The sequence below is a fragment of the Danio rerio genome, chromosome 13, assembly GCF_052040795.2.
Source record: "Danio rerio strain M-AB ecotype USA chromosome 13, GRCz13ab, whole genome shotgun sequence".
Lineage (NCBI taxonomy): Eukaryota > Metazoa > Chordata > Actinopteri > Cypriniformes > Danionidae > Danio > Danio rerio.
In genome coordinates this window covers 52,412,501-52,425,427 of record NC_141033.1, presented here as the reverse complement: position 1 = coordinate 52,425,427, position 12,927 = coordinate 52,412,501, and the positions used below count along the sequence as shown (strand labels likewise).

General features: G+C 38.0%; 1 protein-coding gene and 2 non-coding genes across 4 annotated transcripts in view; all 3 read left to right on the top strand.

Annotated features, from left to right (window-relative positions):
* Window positions 1-647: 647 nt before the first annotated feature.
* Window positions 648-12,927, top strand: part of tomm20a (translocase of outer mitochondrial membrane 20) — a 15,648-nt gene continuing 3,368 nt past the window's right edge. The window contains exons 1-4 of one of the 2 annotated variants that reach the window (XR_015505063.1): window positions 648-847; window positions 2,053-2,099; window positions 5,891-7,708; window positions 9,947-10,298. Coding sequence is in view for 1 of the 2 variants with exons in the window: in NM_213036.3 (NP_998201.2) it covers window positions 724-847; window positions 2,053-2,099; window positions 5,891-5,972; window positions 9,245-9,387 (396 nt within the window). In the remaining variant the exon portion in view is untranslated. Of the gene's footprint in view, window positions 848-2,052; window positions 2,100-5,890; window positions 7,709-9,244; window positions 9,388-9,946; window positions 10,299-12,927 lie in introns of those variants that run through there. The other variant, NM_213036.3, reaches the window with a different exon arrangement.
* Window positions 5,406-5,538, top strand: LOC137487464 (small nucleolar RNA SNORA14). Its single transcript, XR_015506576.1, has one exon. It is a non-coding gene; the product is annotated as a small nucleolar RNA SNORA14 (small nucleolar RNA).
* Window positions 11,372-11,504, top strand: LOC137487465 (small nucleolar RNA SNORA14). Its single transcript, XR_015506577.1, has one exon. It is a non-coding gene; the product is annotated as a small nucleolar RNA SNORA14 (small nucleolar RNA).

Below are 12,927 nucleotides of genomic sequence, written 5' to 3'. Positions count from 1 at the left end.
AATTTAATAAATAATATGAATAATACTTGGCATAATTTCTGTTTTTACATTACTGTGAGAGTTGGATAGGTGTTGACGTTAATAAAATACAGTTGAATGGATAGTTTAATAAATAATTTCAGTATTACTCTGTATAATTTCTGTTTTTACATTACTGTGAGAGTTGGATAGGTGTTGACGTTAATAAAATACAGTTGAATGGGTAATTTAATAAATAAAATCAGTATTACTCTGAATAATTACTGTTTTACATTACTGTGAGGGTTGGGGTAGTGGTAGACGTTAATGAAATACAGTTTGATTCGTAATTTGATAAATAATATCTATTATTCGATATAATTTCTGTTTTACATTTCTGTTTACTGTGAGATTGGATCAAGGGTTGGGGTAGTGGTAGACGTTAATGAAATACAAATAATGGGTAACTTAGCAAATAATATCAATAATATTCGGTATAATAACTGTTTTTACATTACTGTGAGATTTAGGTAGAAGTAGAAGTTAAACGATTCAATTAAAGGACAAATTAATAAATAATTCTCGTTGACTGCCGGCTGCAGCTGTATCCCTTCTAACCCATTTCAGGCGTCTGCCGCGAACGCTTTTCTGGCTGTGCTGACGTCACACTGAGGGGTCCTTCCGCCGCCATGTGTGTGTGTTCAGTGCACGTGCCGGATCGGCGGTGTCGGTTCTCCGGTAACGGCAGCGGAGTAGGTGGAGGAGATGATGGGTGGCAGACCGGGCGCGGTGGCGTTGGGTGTTTGCGGCGCGCTCTTCATCGGTTACTGCATTTATTTTGACAGAAAACGCCGCAGCGATCCGAACTTCAGAACCAAACTGAGAGAACGTGAGTCAACAGATCACGAACATTGTTTAGTTAAGGCTTATTCAGTTATGCTGTGTACATTATTCTGCTGTAATTAACAGATACATCACCGTTTAGATACTAGTCCAAATTTGACCTCCAGTATGACGCACGCACTAATGATTCACTGAATCGGTTCCATTGATTCACTTTTAGCTAAACTGAATCCCAATCATCTCGTTTTTGCGAACCTCAGTTGGTGATTCAACCGATAAACGAGATGAAGTTAACAAACATTAGATGACTGTTTTGTTAAAACTAATACATTTTGTGCAGAGCTGATGTTTAGAAATATCCTGCCGTAATTAGTTAACAGATACGTCATGGTGCACGCGCCAATGTTTCACTGAATCGGTTCCATTGACTCGCTTCACCTGTGAGTCTTAAGGTGGTTCTATGATTGTAAATATTGTCCGTTTTTAAATTAAATATGTGAAGTGTGTTCATATTAGCTAAACTGAATTTCAATCAGTTCTCGTTTTTGTGAGCTTCAACTCGTGAGGCAACAAATCACCGAGTTGATAGTCATAAAATGTTTGTGAACATTCAACTAAAACTAATTATTTTTGTGCAGAGCTGCTGTTTAGGTGATTATGCTATATTTAACAGACACATCACGGTTTAGATAATACTCCTAATTTGACCCTCAGTGTGATGCGCACGCACTGATGACTCACTGAATCGGTTCATTTGACTCGCTTCACCTGAGAGTCATAATGTGATTCTATAAGTGCAAATATCACCTGTTTATGAGTGAAATTGGGGCTAAGTTGGTTTTATATTCGCACATTTGGATATTCTCCAAAATATAAATTTCAGAAAATTATTTGCAAATTTTAAAATAGGGAAATCATATTAGCAGCTGGTGACTTTTGAAGTAGGGCTACAACATTGTTCACATTCAATCTAATGCTGCTAATGTTGTTTTTACTTGCTGTTATTTCAGACCTAATACTCAAAGTAGTGTAGTAAACAATATCGGGACCATTAAATTGGACGAATGTGCGAATATAAAACCAACTTTACCTCAATATAAGGTGATGTATGCAGAATCTCAACCAAATTTCTTTTTTGATCAGTTCCATACAAAATACAAAGTGAAAGTGAAACATAAACCCATCCGTCATCTGAAATATGCAGCAAGTATATAAGCCTGACTCGTGTTTTTTTTTTTTTTTTTTCCTCAGGGAGGAAGAAGCAGAGAACCGCTCAAGATAAATCTGGACTTGCTCAAGTAAGTCAAACTTATGATCAGAGTCAATCCTGTTGTTAATATAAGGGACATTCTAGCACAGGGGTGGCCAACTCTGTTCCTGGAGAGCCACCTTCCTGCAGATTTCAGTTGCTACCCATATCAAACACACCTGAGCCAATTAATTAGGACCTGAACACACCCTGATAATGACAGGCAGGTGTGTTTGATATGGGTTGCAACTGAAATCTGCAGGAAGGCGGCTCTCCAGGAACAGGGTTGGCCAGCCCTGCTTTGCCCTAGCAGAAAAGTACATTATCTGTCCCTAGAATAAAAACATGAACACAGTAAATAAGAAATATTTTAAGTGTCTAAAATGGACTGATGGCTGATTTCTGAGTTGTTCTGTAAAGGAGTGTGTCATTCATTTGGTTCTCAGATTTGTTTTCTTTATTTAAAACACTTTACAAATGTACAAACCCCGTCACTGTCCACGTCCTCAGCCTAACTGAACCTACAGCTTTAATAGTTTTGTTATGCTAAAAACTGTTATTTAGAGAAAAAAAACTTCAGAAATTGCAGGTTTAAAGGTTCATGAAACATCATAACACATGTTTTGAGCTGTTGACAGTCATATGTGTGTTATATTAGAGCACACATATTTCATTAAAAGGGAAAATTGGTGGTTTTTGTATTATTTTGAGCAAATTCATTCTTCCGGTTTGTATTCCTGCTTGTTGACTGTATGTCTGTACCGGCGGGTACAACGTGACGTCTCTGAGCTTTTAGCATTAATTTATGAGAGACTTCCAAGTCTTTCTAGACCGCCAATCAGCGCGCTCTATTATGAATGAGGTGCAACTTCATTAATATGCATGATATAGCTTCTAAGGTTTTTACCTGTTACAGTGCTCAGACGGCAGAGAGACATAGGCATTTGACGATAACTGTTTTCAAGGTATACCGCGGTTTAGAAAAGTCAAAGTTTTAAAACCACCAACATTTTTTACAATACCATTCCTAAGGAATGTGCAAGATTTTTTTATTTACTTTTTTGTTTAGTTTTTAGGACTGCAGTGTCTGTTTTAAATTGTAAAGAAATCAGTGTTTTTGAAACTAATAAAGACAACAGAACTCAATAATTCATTTGAATTATTTAGCATGACATGTTTACTGCTCCAAAATATTTGTTTTGTGACATGTTTACTGCTCCAATTGTGTAGTCGACAAGACCCACACAATTTGCCATAAGTGCTTTAAGAGGCTTCCCCAAGTGACAGGCAACACAACCAACATGCAGATTCCTATCCTACAGCACCATCCAGAAATCAATTTAGCTCAAATCAAACGTCCTCGTTCCCGTGACAACAGAGCGCAGTTAAGTTGGTCTTGTTTTCGATATTTCTGACACATTCAGTGATGGACGGCAATAACTCAACCTCAAAACCTAAAAACTCAAAGTGTGTTTCCTTCAAAAAGACAAAGCTAGTTATGTTTTACAGCTGTCTTTTTATTTATTTATTTTTCGCTCAACATTACTTGCACTGCTCCGTTTAAGCCCTCGCAATATGCAATTAGCCGGGAGAGCTCGCACTGAGCAGAACTCTTAGTAAGGGGCCGTCTGAATGGGTCAGGAATATCGAAAACAAAACCAACTTAACCCTGCTTGACAACAGACAACGGTAGAAACATTGCCAATGCTGTCGAAGTGGCTGGATTTTCACCGCATATACGATGCTTTGATCACACTGTTAATGTGGCTGTGCAGAGAGGGATGGGCGTTCACCAGATGCCCCGACTCCTCTGCAGAGTAAGGAAAGTTGTCACGCTTTTTCACCAAAATGTTGACATGATGGTGTTTCTGAATAAGGATTTTTAACTCCCTTAAATCAAACAAGTTTGTTTTTTTAAGAGGAATAAGTTGTTTATTTGTTTGTTTACTTGATTTGTGGTTTGCAGCACAGGCTTTAAGCCTCAGTTACCTCAGTGTGAAACAGAAGCCATTTAATTTACTTTTTAAATGTAAGAACTTGATTTAAGAAGATTTTTCAACATGCTCGAATCATTTCCACTATGGAGTTTAGTTCTTTTTTCATTTAGGTTTTTCAAAAGTATTTTGTTACAAAGAAAACAAGTGTTATAGCTTTGGCTATTTATTTATTTTATATATTGCTATTTATGTTGTTAATATTTTGCATTGTTAATATTGTTCTCTGGTGTTCAGTTTATAAAGATTTTTTAAATGTTACTTAATAAAAAATATAGTTTTAAAAATCTTTTTTTCCCACCCCCACACGAAAAAAAATTGTTATACAAACCGAATCGTGGGTCAAAAATCGTAATACGAACCGAATCGTGGGTCAAAAATCGTGATACGAACTGAATCGTGGGTCAAATCCTGTTACGAACCGAATCGTGGGTCAAAAATCGTGATACGAACTGAATCGTGGGTCAAATCCTGTTACGAACCGAATCGTGGGTCTAAAATCATGATATGAACCAAATCGTAGGTCAAATCGTGTTACGAACCGAATTGTGGGTCAAAAGTTGTGATACGAACCGAATCGTGGGTCTAAAATCATGATACGAACCAAATTGTGGGTCAAAAATCGTGATACGAACTAAATCGTGGGTCAAAAATCATGATACGAACTGAATCGTGGGTCAAAAATCGTGATACGAACTGAATCGTGGGTCAAAAATCGTGTTACGAACTGAATCGTGGGTCAAAAATCGTGATACGAACTGAATCGTGGGTCAAAAATCGTGTTACGAACCGAATCGTGGGTCAAAAATCATGATACGAACCAAATCGTGGGTCAAATTGTGTTACGAGCCGAATCGTGGGTCAAATCGTGTTACGAACCAAATCGTGGGTCAAAAATCGTGTTACGAACCAAATCGTGGGTCAAAAATCATGATACGAACTGAATCGTGGGTCAAAAATCGTGATACGAACTGAATCGTGGGTCAAATCGTGTTACGAACCGAATCGTGGGTCAAAAATCATGATACGAACCAAATCGTGGGTCAAATTGTGTTACGAGCCGAATCGTGGGTAAAAAATCGTGATACAAACCGAATCGTGGGTCTAAAATCATGATATGAACCAAATCGTAGGTCAAATCGTGTTACGAACCGAATCATGGGTCAAGAATCGTGTTACGAACCGAATCGTGGGTCTAAATTCATGATATGAACTGAATCGTGGGTCAAATCGTGTTACAAACTGAATCGTGGGTCTAAAATCGTGATACGAACCGAATCGTGGGTCAAAAATCGTGCTACAATTTGTAATCTATTACTTTCCCAACACTGGGTATTCTTCAGGTTATATTTGTTGATCATCCGCACTGTTTTAAACCCCCCACGAGCTGCCTGTCGCTTTTGGGACAAGAAAAAGTGCAAGAGAAAAATCCAGAATTATCCAAAGCTGAACGTCTGTGCAGTGACCTTCAGCTATTTCACCTCTTGAACATTAAAACATCTCAGATTTCTGACATGAAGCAACAAAAACACATTAACCCTCTTGTACTATTCAAATTGACTTCTCCATTGTGTTGGTGGCTGTTTGTGCCCCACTGACATTCATTCATCACATGTTTTGATTGCAAAGCCATGACAGCATATGATCATGCAGTGGTTTAAATTTAAAGGTGTAAAACACCTTTAAGGCTGTGACTCAAAGGAAGTGACATCATTTGATGGAGAAGCTGACCGTAATCAAGGACTCGTTCTGTCATTGAATTGCATGGTTTTACATTTTTCAAGTTTCACAGAAGGCAAATAATGTTGTCTTCAGCCGTATGAGATTGTGTGTCTTCATGTTTCAGCTGCCGGATCTTAAAGACGCCGCAGCGGTGCAGAAGTTTTTCCTGGATGAGATTCAGCTGGGCGAGGAGCTGCTGGCTCAAGGTGAGGCCTTCAGATCTGCTCTCTAGACTCTCTATTAATGATAACGTACACTGATAAATGTCCACTCAGGACTCATTCATGGACATCCACTCAAAGGAGAAGTTCTCCTGCACGGTAAAAAATGCTGCCTTTTAGGGCTGCTCGATTATGGGAAAAATCATAATCACGATTTTTTTTGGTCATAATTGTAATCACAATTATTCTAAAGGATTATCAGTTGAAGTCCAAATTATTCGTCCTCCTGTTAATTTATTTTTATATATAAATATTTCCCAAATGATGTTTAACAGAGTTTTTTTTTACACTATTTCCTATAATATTTTTTCTTCTGGAGAAAGTCCTATTTGTGTTATTTCAGCTATGATAAAAGCAGTTTTTAATATTTTGAAACCCATTTTAATAGCTCTATTATTAGCCCCTATAAGCAATTTATATGTTTGATTGTCTGCAGAAGAAACTACTGTTAAACAGAGACGTGTCTGTTTACCTCAATTAAGCCTATGAATGTCACTTTAAGCTGAATACTAGCATCTTGAAAAACATCTAGTAAAATATAATGTGCTGTCATCATAGCAATGATTAAAAAAATCAGTTATTAGAAATGAGTTATTAAATCTGTTCTGTTTAAACTGTGCTTTAAGCATCTTCACTGTATTTTTTATTTTATCATTGATTAATAATAAAAACAGTCGGCAGCAGCAGAAATACCGCACACTGACACTTAAAGAATAGTGCGGCTCTGATATGGTTTCTCTTTCTCGTGTCTTTTGATTCTCAACTTGTTTATTACACAAATGAGAAAAGGAATGGGATGCATTAGAAAACAATAAATTACATGAAATCCAACCTGAAGTTTCACACAGAATTTTAAGACATTTTAAGAATCGATTTGATCAAGTAGTTTTTACCAGATGTCGTATTGGTCATACGAGAATAACACATGGTTTTTTGCTCCAAGGTGAAAACCCTACTCAGTGTTTGTGCTGCAAAACTCCTCTTACTGTAAAACATATTTTACTGGACCGTCCTGCTTTTACTGATTCCAGAAGGACTTTTCATGAAATGAACTCTTTTAAGGACATTTTTGACAAAGTAAAACCCGAAAAGATTTTAGAATTTTTATCATGCATTAACACAAAAAATCTTATTTAATTTATGTTTTATTTTGTTTGTTGATTTTTAAATTGTATATTTATTGTTGAAAGATTCCTGCCATGAAGATAGCCTTGGTTGCTGACATGGCACTAAATAAAAAAAATACATTACATTACACAAATGAGGGTTAATATGAATAATCACTGAACACCGCGCTCTGACACAAATGTGCATGTATTTGACCATTAAAGCGCTCACATTAAGATCGCGTTAGATGTGTGTGTGCTCTGCTGTCACACGGTACCTGTCAGAGGCTAAGCACGATGCGCACACACACACAACAGCACGTGCTCTTTTGTGCTTTTAAAAATATGAATGATGCACATCCAGTGCTGCGAAAGTTACATTACAGCTCATGCTTTTAGTCATTTTCACATGGAACTGAGCTTTGCAGAGGCAAAGATTTTTCACACGTGTACAACTGGAAAGGGGGCGGTACGTGATGGAATAATCGTTTATCTCGATTAATGGCTTTTCATAATCGTTACAAGCCAAAATCGAAATTGAAATCGGATTTTCTATTAATTTCACAGCCCTACTGCCTTTCAGAACCCCCAAAATGTCAACATTGCAACTAAACTGTTAAACACATCATTATGCATCATAAGACAACAATCTTTATCAGGAGAGACTTTAAATGAAATGATGTAATTATAAAACTAAAACTCAACCTCCTTCTGTCTGAAAAATCAGGGATTCCCAAACTTTTTTATTCCGGGACCCACCTAGGCAAGTAATTCAATCTCAAGACCCACCATAATATTTTAATATGGAAAAATGGGTATAAAATGTCTCCATTCAAAGCAGTCAAAAACATATAGTGTGCAGCTTTTTGGATTTTGCGATTTGAAGTGCTTTTTGTGGGATGCTGGCTGTAACTGTGATAATGTTTTGTTGAAAAAGATCCTCTTCTTTATTTAGAAGAGAATTTGATCAACCTTTGATTAAGCCCCTGGATTATGATCAAGCCCCGTCTCATCGCAGTAAATTCCACTGCTAGGAATAGACTTTTTTCATGGCTGCTGCATGGAGGGCGCCATAGCGACCAGCGTCTTCCGGTAGAATGCTAAACACTTCCGTTTACAGCGTGTACAACTGGTAATTTACGCTCCGAAAATGGGTTTCAATAACGTTTTTAATAGATAACAGAGTGTTTTTGTGACACACAACTTAGAAATGTGTCTGTTAAAGCCGTTATAATCCGTTGATGTGGTTCAAGCGCGTCAGAACTTCTCCTAGTTCACGTGTCGCCATCAGAAATAGTGAGTGTGTGTGTGTTCCCGGGCTGTCAGCTGTTAGCTCAGCGGCTCTTTAACACACGCACACACACACACACACACACACACACACACACACACACACACAGAAAGAGAGAGAGAGTACTGGCATGAAACTTAACAGGTATGAAAGTCGTGCAATTTACAAAAATGAGCAATAAAAGTCTGTTATTGATCCTCTGCTGCTGATTTGCTGTTCATTATAATCGCGAGCCGTTTGTGTTTTATTTTGTGTGTTGTTTTTACCACAGTTTGTGTTTTTCTGTCATTTGGAAATGACACTCGCCTATATTTTCACTTTGTCACAGTTATTAAATCAGTGTGTCAGTGGCACAGTACAGGCTGCGTGTGTGTGTCAAACATTTTGGTGAACTACATTTGTTTGGGCTGGTTATATCAAAAAGAATGCACAGATCCATAATAAAGCATTCTACTACTTTAGTAACTGTTTGTGCTCATTTAAGAGAAAATTAGTAGTGTTTAAAATAAAACACGCAGGAAAAAAAATAAGCACTTTTCTGACGGTCCCTTACTGAAAGCACCGCTCTGCACGAGCTCTCCCGGCTAAACGCAGATTGCGAGAGCTCAAACGGAGCAGTGCTCGTAATGTGCAAAAAAGACCGCTGTGAAACATAACCAGCTTTGTCTTTTTGTAGGAAACTCACTTTAGATCTTTTTAGGGTAAGAGGTTTTTGAGTTATTGCCGTCTATCGTACTGGTTTTGATTCACTACAATGTAAATACAGCTGCAGCTATGTGACGTTGCGCGACCCGCCTTTGTTCACTGTGCGACCCACAGTTTGAAAACCCCTGTGATAAATGTCCTCATGTTTTCCTCAGGAGATTACGAGCAGGGAGTGGATCATCTGACCAATGCCATCGCAGTGTGTGGGCAGCCTCAGCAGCTCCTGCAGGTCCTCCAGCAGACGCTCCCACCGCCGGTCTTCCAGATGCTGCTCACTAAACTTCCCACTATCAGCCAGGTGAACATGGGCTCTTACATTTCAAAAACACAATATTAGGCCTTTAAATGTCTTGTGTTTTAGGTCTTAAATCATTTTAAGCAGCTATTAATTTTCCTATATAGAGCAGGGATGGGGAACGTTAGTTCTAGAGGGCTGCTGTCCTGCTGAGTCTTGCTCTAACACTAAACAAACACACCTGAAGAAGCTAATCAGGTGATCAAGATCACTAGAAGGCTACGGTCAAGTGTGTTTGATTAGGGTTGGAGCTAAAAATCTACAAGACTGTGGCCCTCCAGAACCGAAGTTGTCCATCCACACACCTGTCTGTAATTATCAAGTTAATTTCAGGTCCTAATTAATTGGTTCAGGTAGGTTTGATCAGGGTAGGAGCTAAACTGTACAGGAAGGTAGATCTTCAGGAACAGGATTGAGCACTCCTGCTGTAGAGCTAACTGTATTGCACAGGTGTCAAACTCAGTTCCAAAAGGGCCGCAGCTCTGCACAGTTTAGTTCCAACCCTAATTAAACACACCTGATCAAACTAATTGAGTCCTTCAGGCTTGTTTGAAACCTACAGGTAAGTGCAGGGCTTCAGCCCTCCAGGAATTGAGTTTGACGCCCCTGCTATATTGGGTTGACGCCTATCCAATCACCTTCAATACATCTCAGTGAAAAGTTGTATTTATGTACTTTATTTAACAATATGGTTTATTATCTTGCTTACAATAACATTTGTTTTAAAAGCTCTCCATGTATTTCTAGCTACCTGGTGAGGACACTGACCGGGACTGATTGCTATGCATGCATTTTAGTTTATTATCATTAAAAAAAATAAAATAAAAATAAATTAAATTAAATTAAATAAATGTTGAAAATCGTTGTGTATAAAACTAGAGTTTGCTTGTTTAGACACTATTTAAAATGTGGTTAAAAAAATAAGTATATTTAAAAAAAAATGTATGTCTCACTACCTGACAAAAGTTTTGTCGTCCATCTCGGTTATAAAAGTAACAAAAAATGACTTGACTTCTAGTTGATCATTAAAAAGTGGCAGAAGGTGGATTTTTCCCATGAATCATCTGTTGAACTGCATCACAAATACTGCAGAAGACATACTGGAACCCTCATGGAGCCAAGATTTTCACAGAAATCAGTCAAGTTTGGTGAAGGAGAAATCATGGTTTGGGGTCATTCAGTATGGGGACGTGCGAGAGATCTGCAGAGTGGATGATCAACATCAACAGCCTGAGGTATCAAGACATTTGTGCTGCTCATTACATTACAAACCACAGGAGAGGGACAATTCTCCAGCAGGATAGCGCTCCTCATACTTCAGCCTCCACATCAAAGCTCCTGAAAGCAAAGAAGGTCAAGCTGCTCCATGATTGGCCAGCCCAGTCACCAGAGATGAACATTATTGAGATGAAGATGGAGGAGGCGTTGAAGATGAACACAGAGTCTTGATGAGCTCTGGGAGTCCTGCAGGAACGCTTTCTTCTTCATTCCAGATGACTTTATTAATCAGTGATTTGAGTCGTGTCAGAGATGTATGGATGCAGTCCTCCAAGCTCATGATGGAGTCAGACACAATATTCATTCTGTCTCCACTGCAGCAGGACTTTATATTCTATACTGGACATTATTTCTGTTCAGTGACGACACTTTAGTCTAAGCAGAGTCAGACCTTACTGTCCTAATCAAATCAGTCAACATCAAGACATGATCATATTTTATTGTGCTCAAATAAGCAAAATCCAGAGACTTTACCTTTCATATAAGACACTTCTGACACTAAATGATCAACTAGAAGTCAAGTTATTTCTATATATATATATATATATATATATATATATATATATATATATATATATATATATATATATATATATTTATATATATATATATATATATATATATATATATATATATATATATATATATATATATACACCGTATTATTTTAGATGATAAATCTCAACTTCAGATTATATTTGTTGATCATTCGCACTGTTTTAAACCCCCCACGAGCTGCCTGTCGCTTTTGGGACAAGGAAAGGTGCAAGAGAAAAATCAAGAATTATCCAAAGCTGAACGTCTGTGCAGTGACCTTCAGCTATTTCACCTCTTGAACATTAAAACATCTCAGATTTCTGACATTAAGCAACAAAATCACATTAACCCTCCTGTACTGTTCAAATGGACTTCTCTTCATTGTGTTTGTGGCTGTTTGTGCCCCACTGACTTCCATTATAATAATATTTATTGATTGCAAAGCCATGTAATCACGCATTCTTGATTATTGCTGGTTTTTCCTGTTAGGAAGAGGTAAAATGTGTAATTTGTACCGTTGATCATCAGTTGGCAGCATTAACCCTTTAGATAGGCCTGTGCAACAGACGTGTCTGGTTTTTATATGGAGTTCTGTGTAGTAAAACAGCAGAACATAGTGCGAGTGCACAATTAAGCAAGTAAGTGTACTGTATTTACTATTTTCTGAGAGCTGAGGGGCTTGATTTCATTTTCTAAGAAATATCAAGGTCAGTGCTCAAAGGTTTCTCTTATACACACACACATGTTTGTTTTTGTGAAAAGTGGGGACATTACATAGGTTTCCATTCATTTTATACTGTCCAAACCGTATATTATATTGCCCTCACCCCTAAACCCAACCATCACAGGAGACTGTGTTCAGCTTTACTCTCTGATTAAAGGTTCAGGACACCCTGGAGAACTTTTTTTATTATATATTAACAGATTTGTGTGTGTTGAGCATCAGTTAAGACAATGTTAGCACCTGTCAGCTTTAATTGTGGGGAAAGCTGGGTAATTTTGAGCTTTTGTCAGCTTATTTCAGCTTCCGGGTTTAAAATGATTTTTGGGGCGGGATCAAAATCAGCGATGTAGCGCAGAACTGCAAGTGATGACGCATCGGTTTCTCATTATTATTCAAAGCGGAGTTTCCTTATCCTACGAGAAGAGCCGGCTGCTTTATTATTCATGAGAGCACGACAGCACGTGCTTTCCGAAGGCAAGGCAGACGCAGACCAGTGTCAAGCTCAAGCTGTGAGACACGGACCCAAGAACAGGAGAATTGAAGAATGGCGGATGTTGTCTTGTATCAGGAGTTTATTCACATTCAGACACATCGCCGTGCTGCTGTGTTTGCCTAAATCCTCCAGATTACCAGCAGGACTAATGGTTAAAATAGACAGGTCAGGAGACCTGCTGCACTGAGTCTGCATTTAGATCTATGGTTCAGACCTGGGGATTGAGGGAGAATCCTCATGTATAGTGTTTATATGAACACTATTATCTTTATAATGATATAAATTGTGGTTATGTGTATATGAAATTACGAATAACAAATGTAGCAGGGCATTAAATTACTGTTTATTTCTTTGCATTTTAACTTTGTAAACTATAAACTCTAGGGGTGTAACGATATTAAAACCGAACGGAAATATCGCGATACACCAACCACGATACGTATCGCGAAACTCTTGTGACGTACCGCGGTACTCTCACGCCCCCTGCTGCCCATTGTTGAGGTTGAAGTCA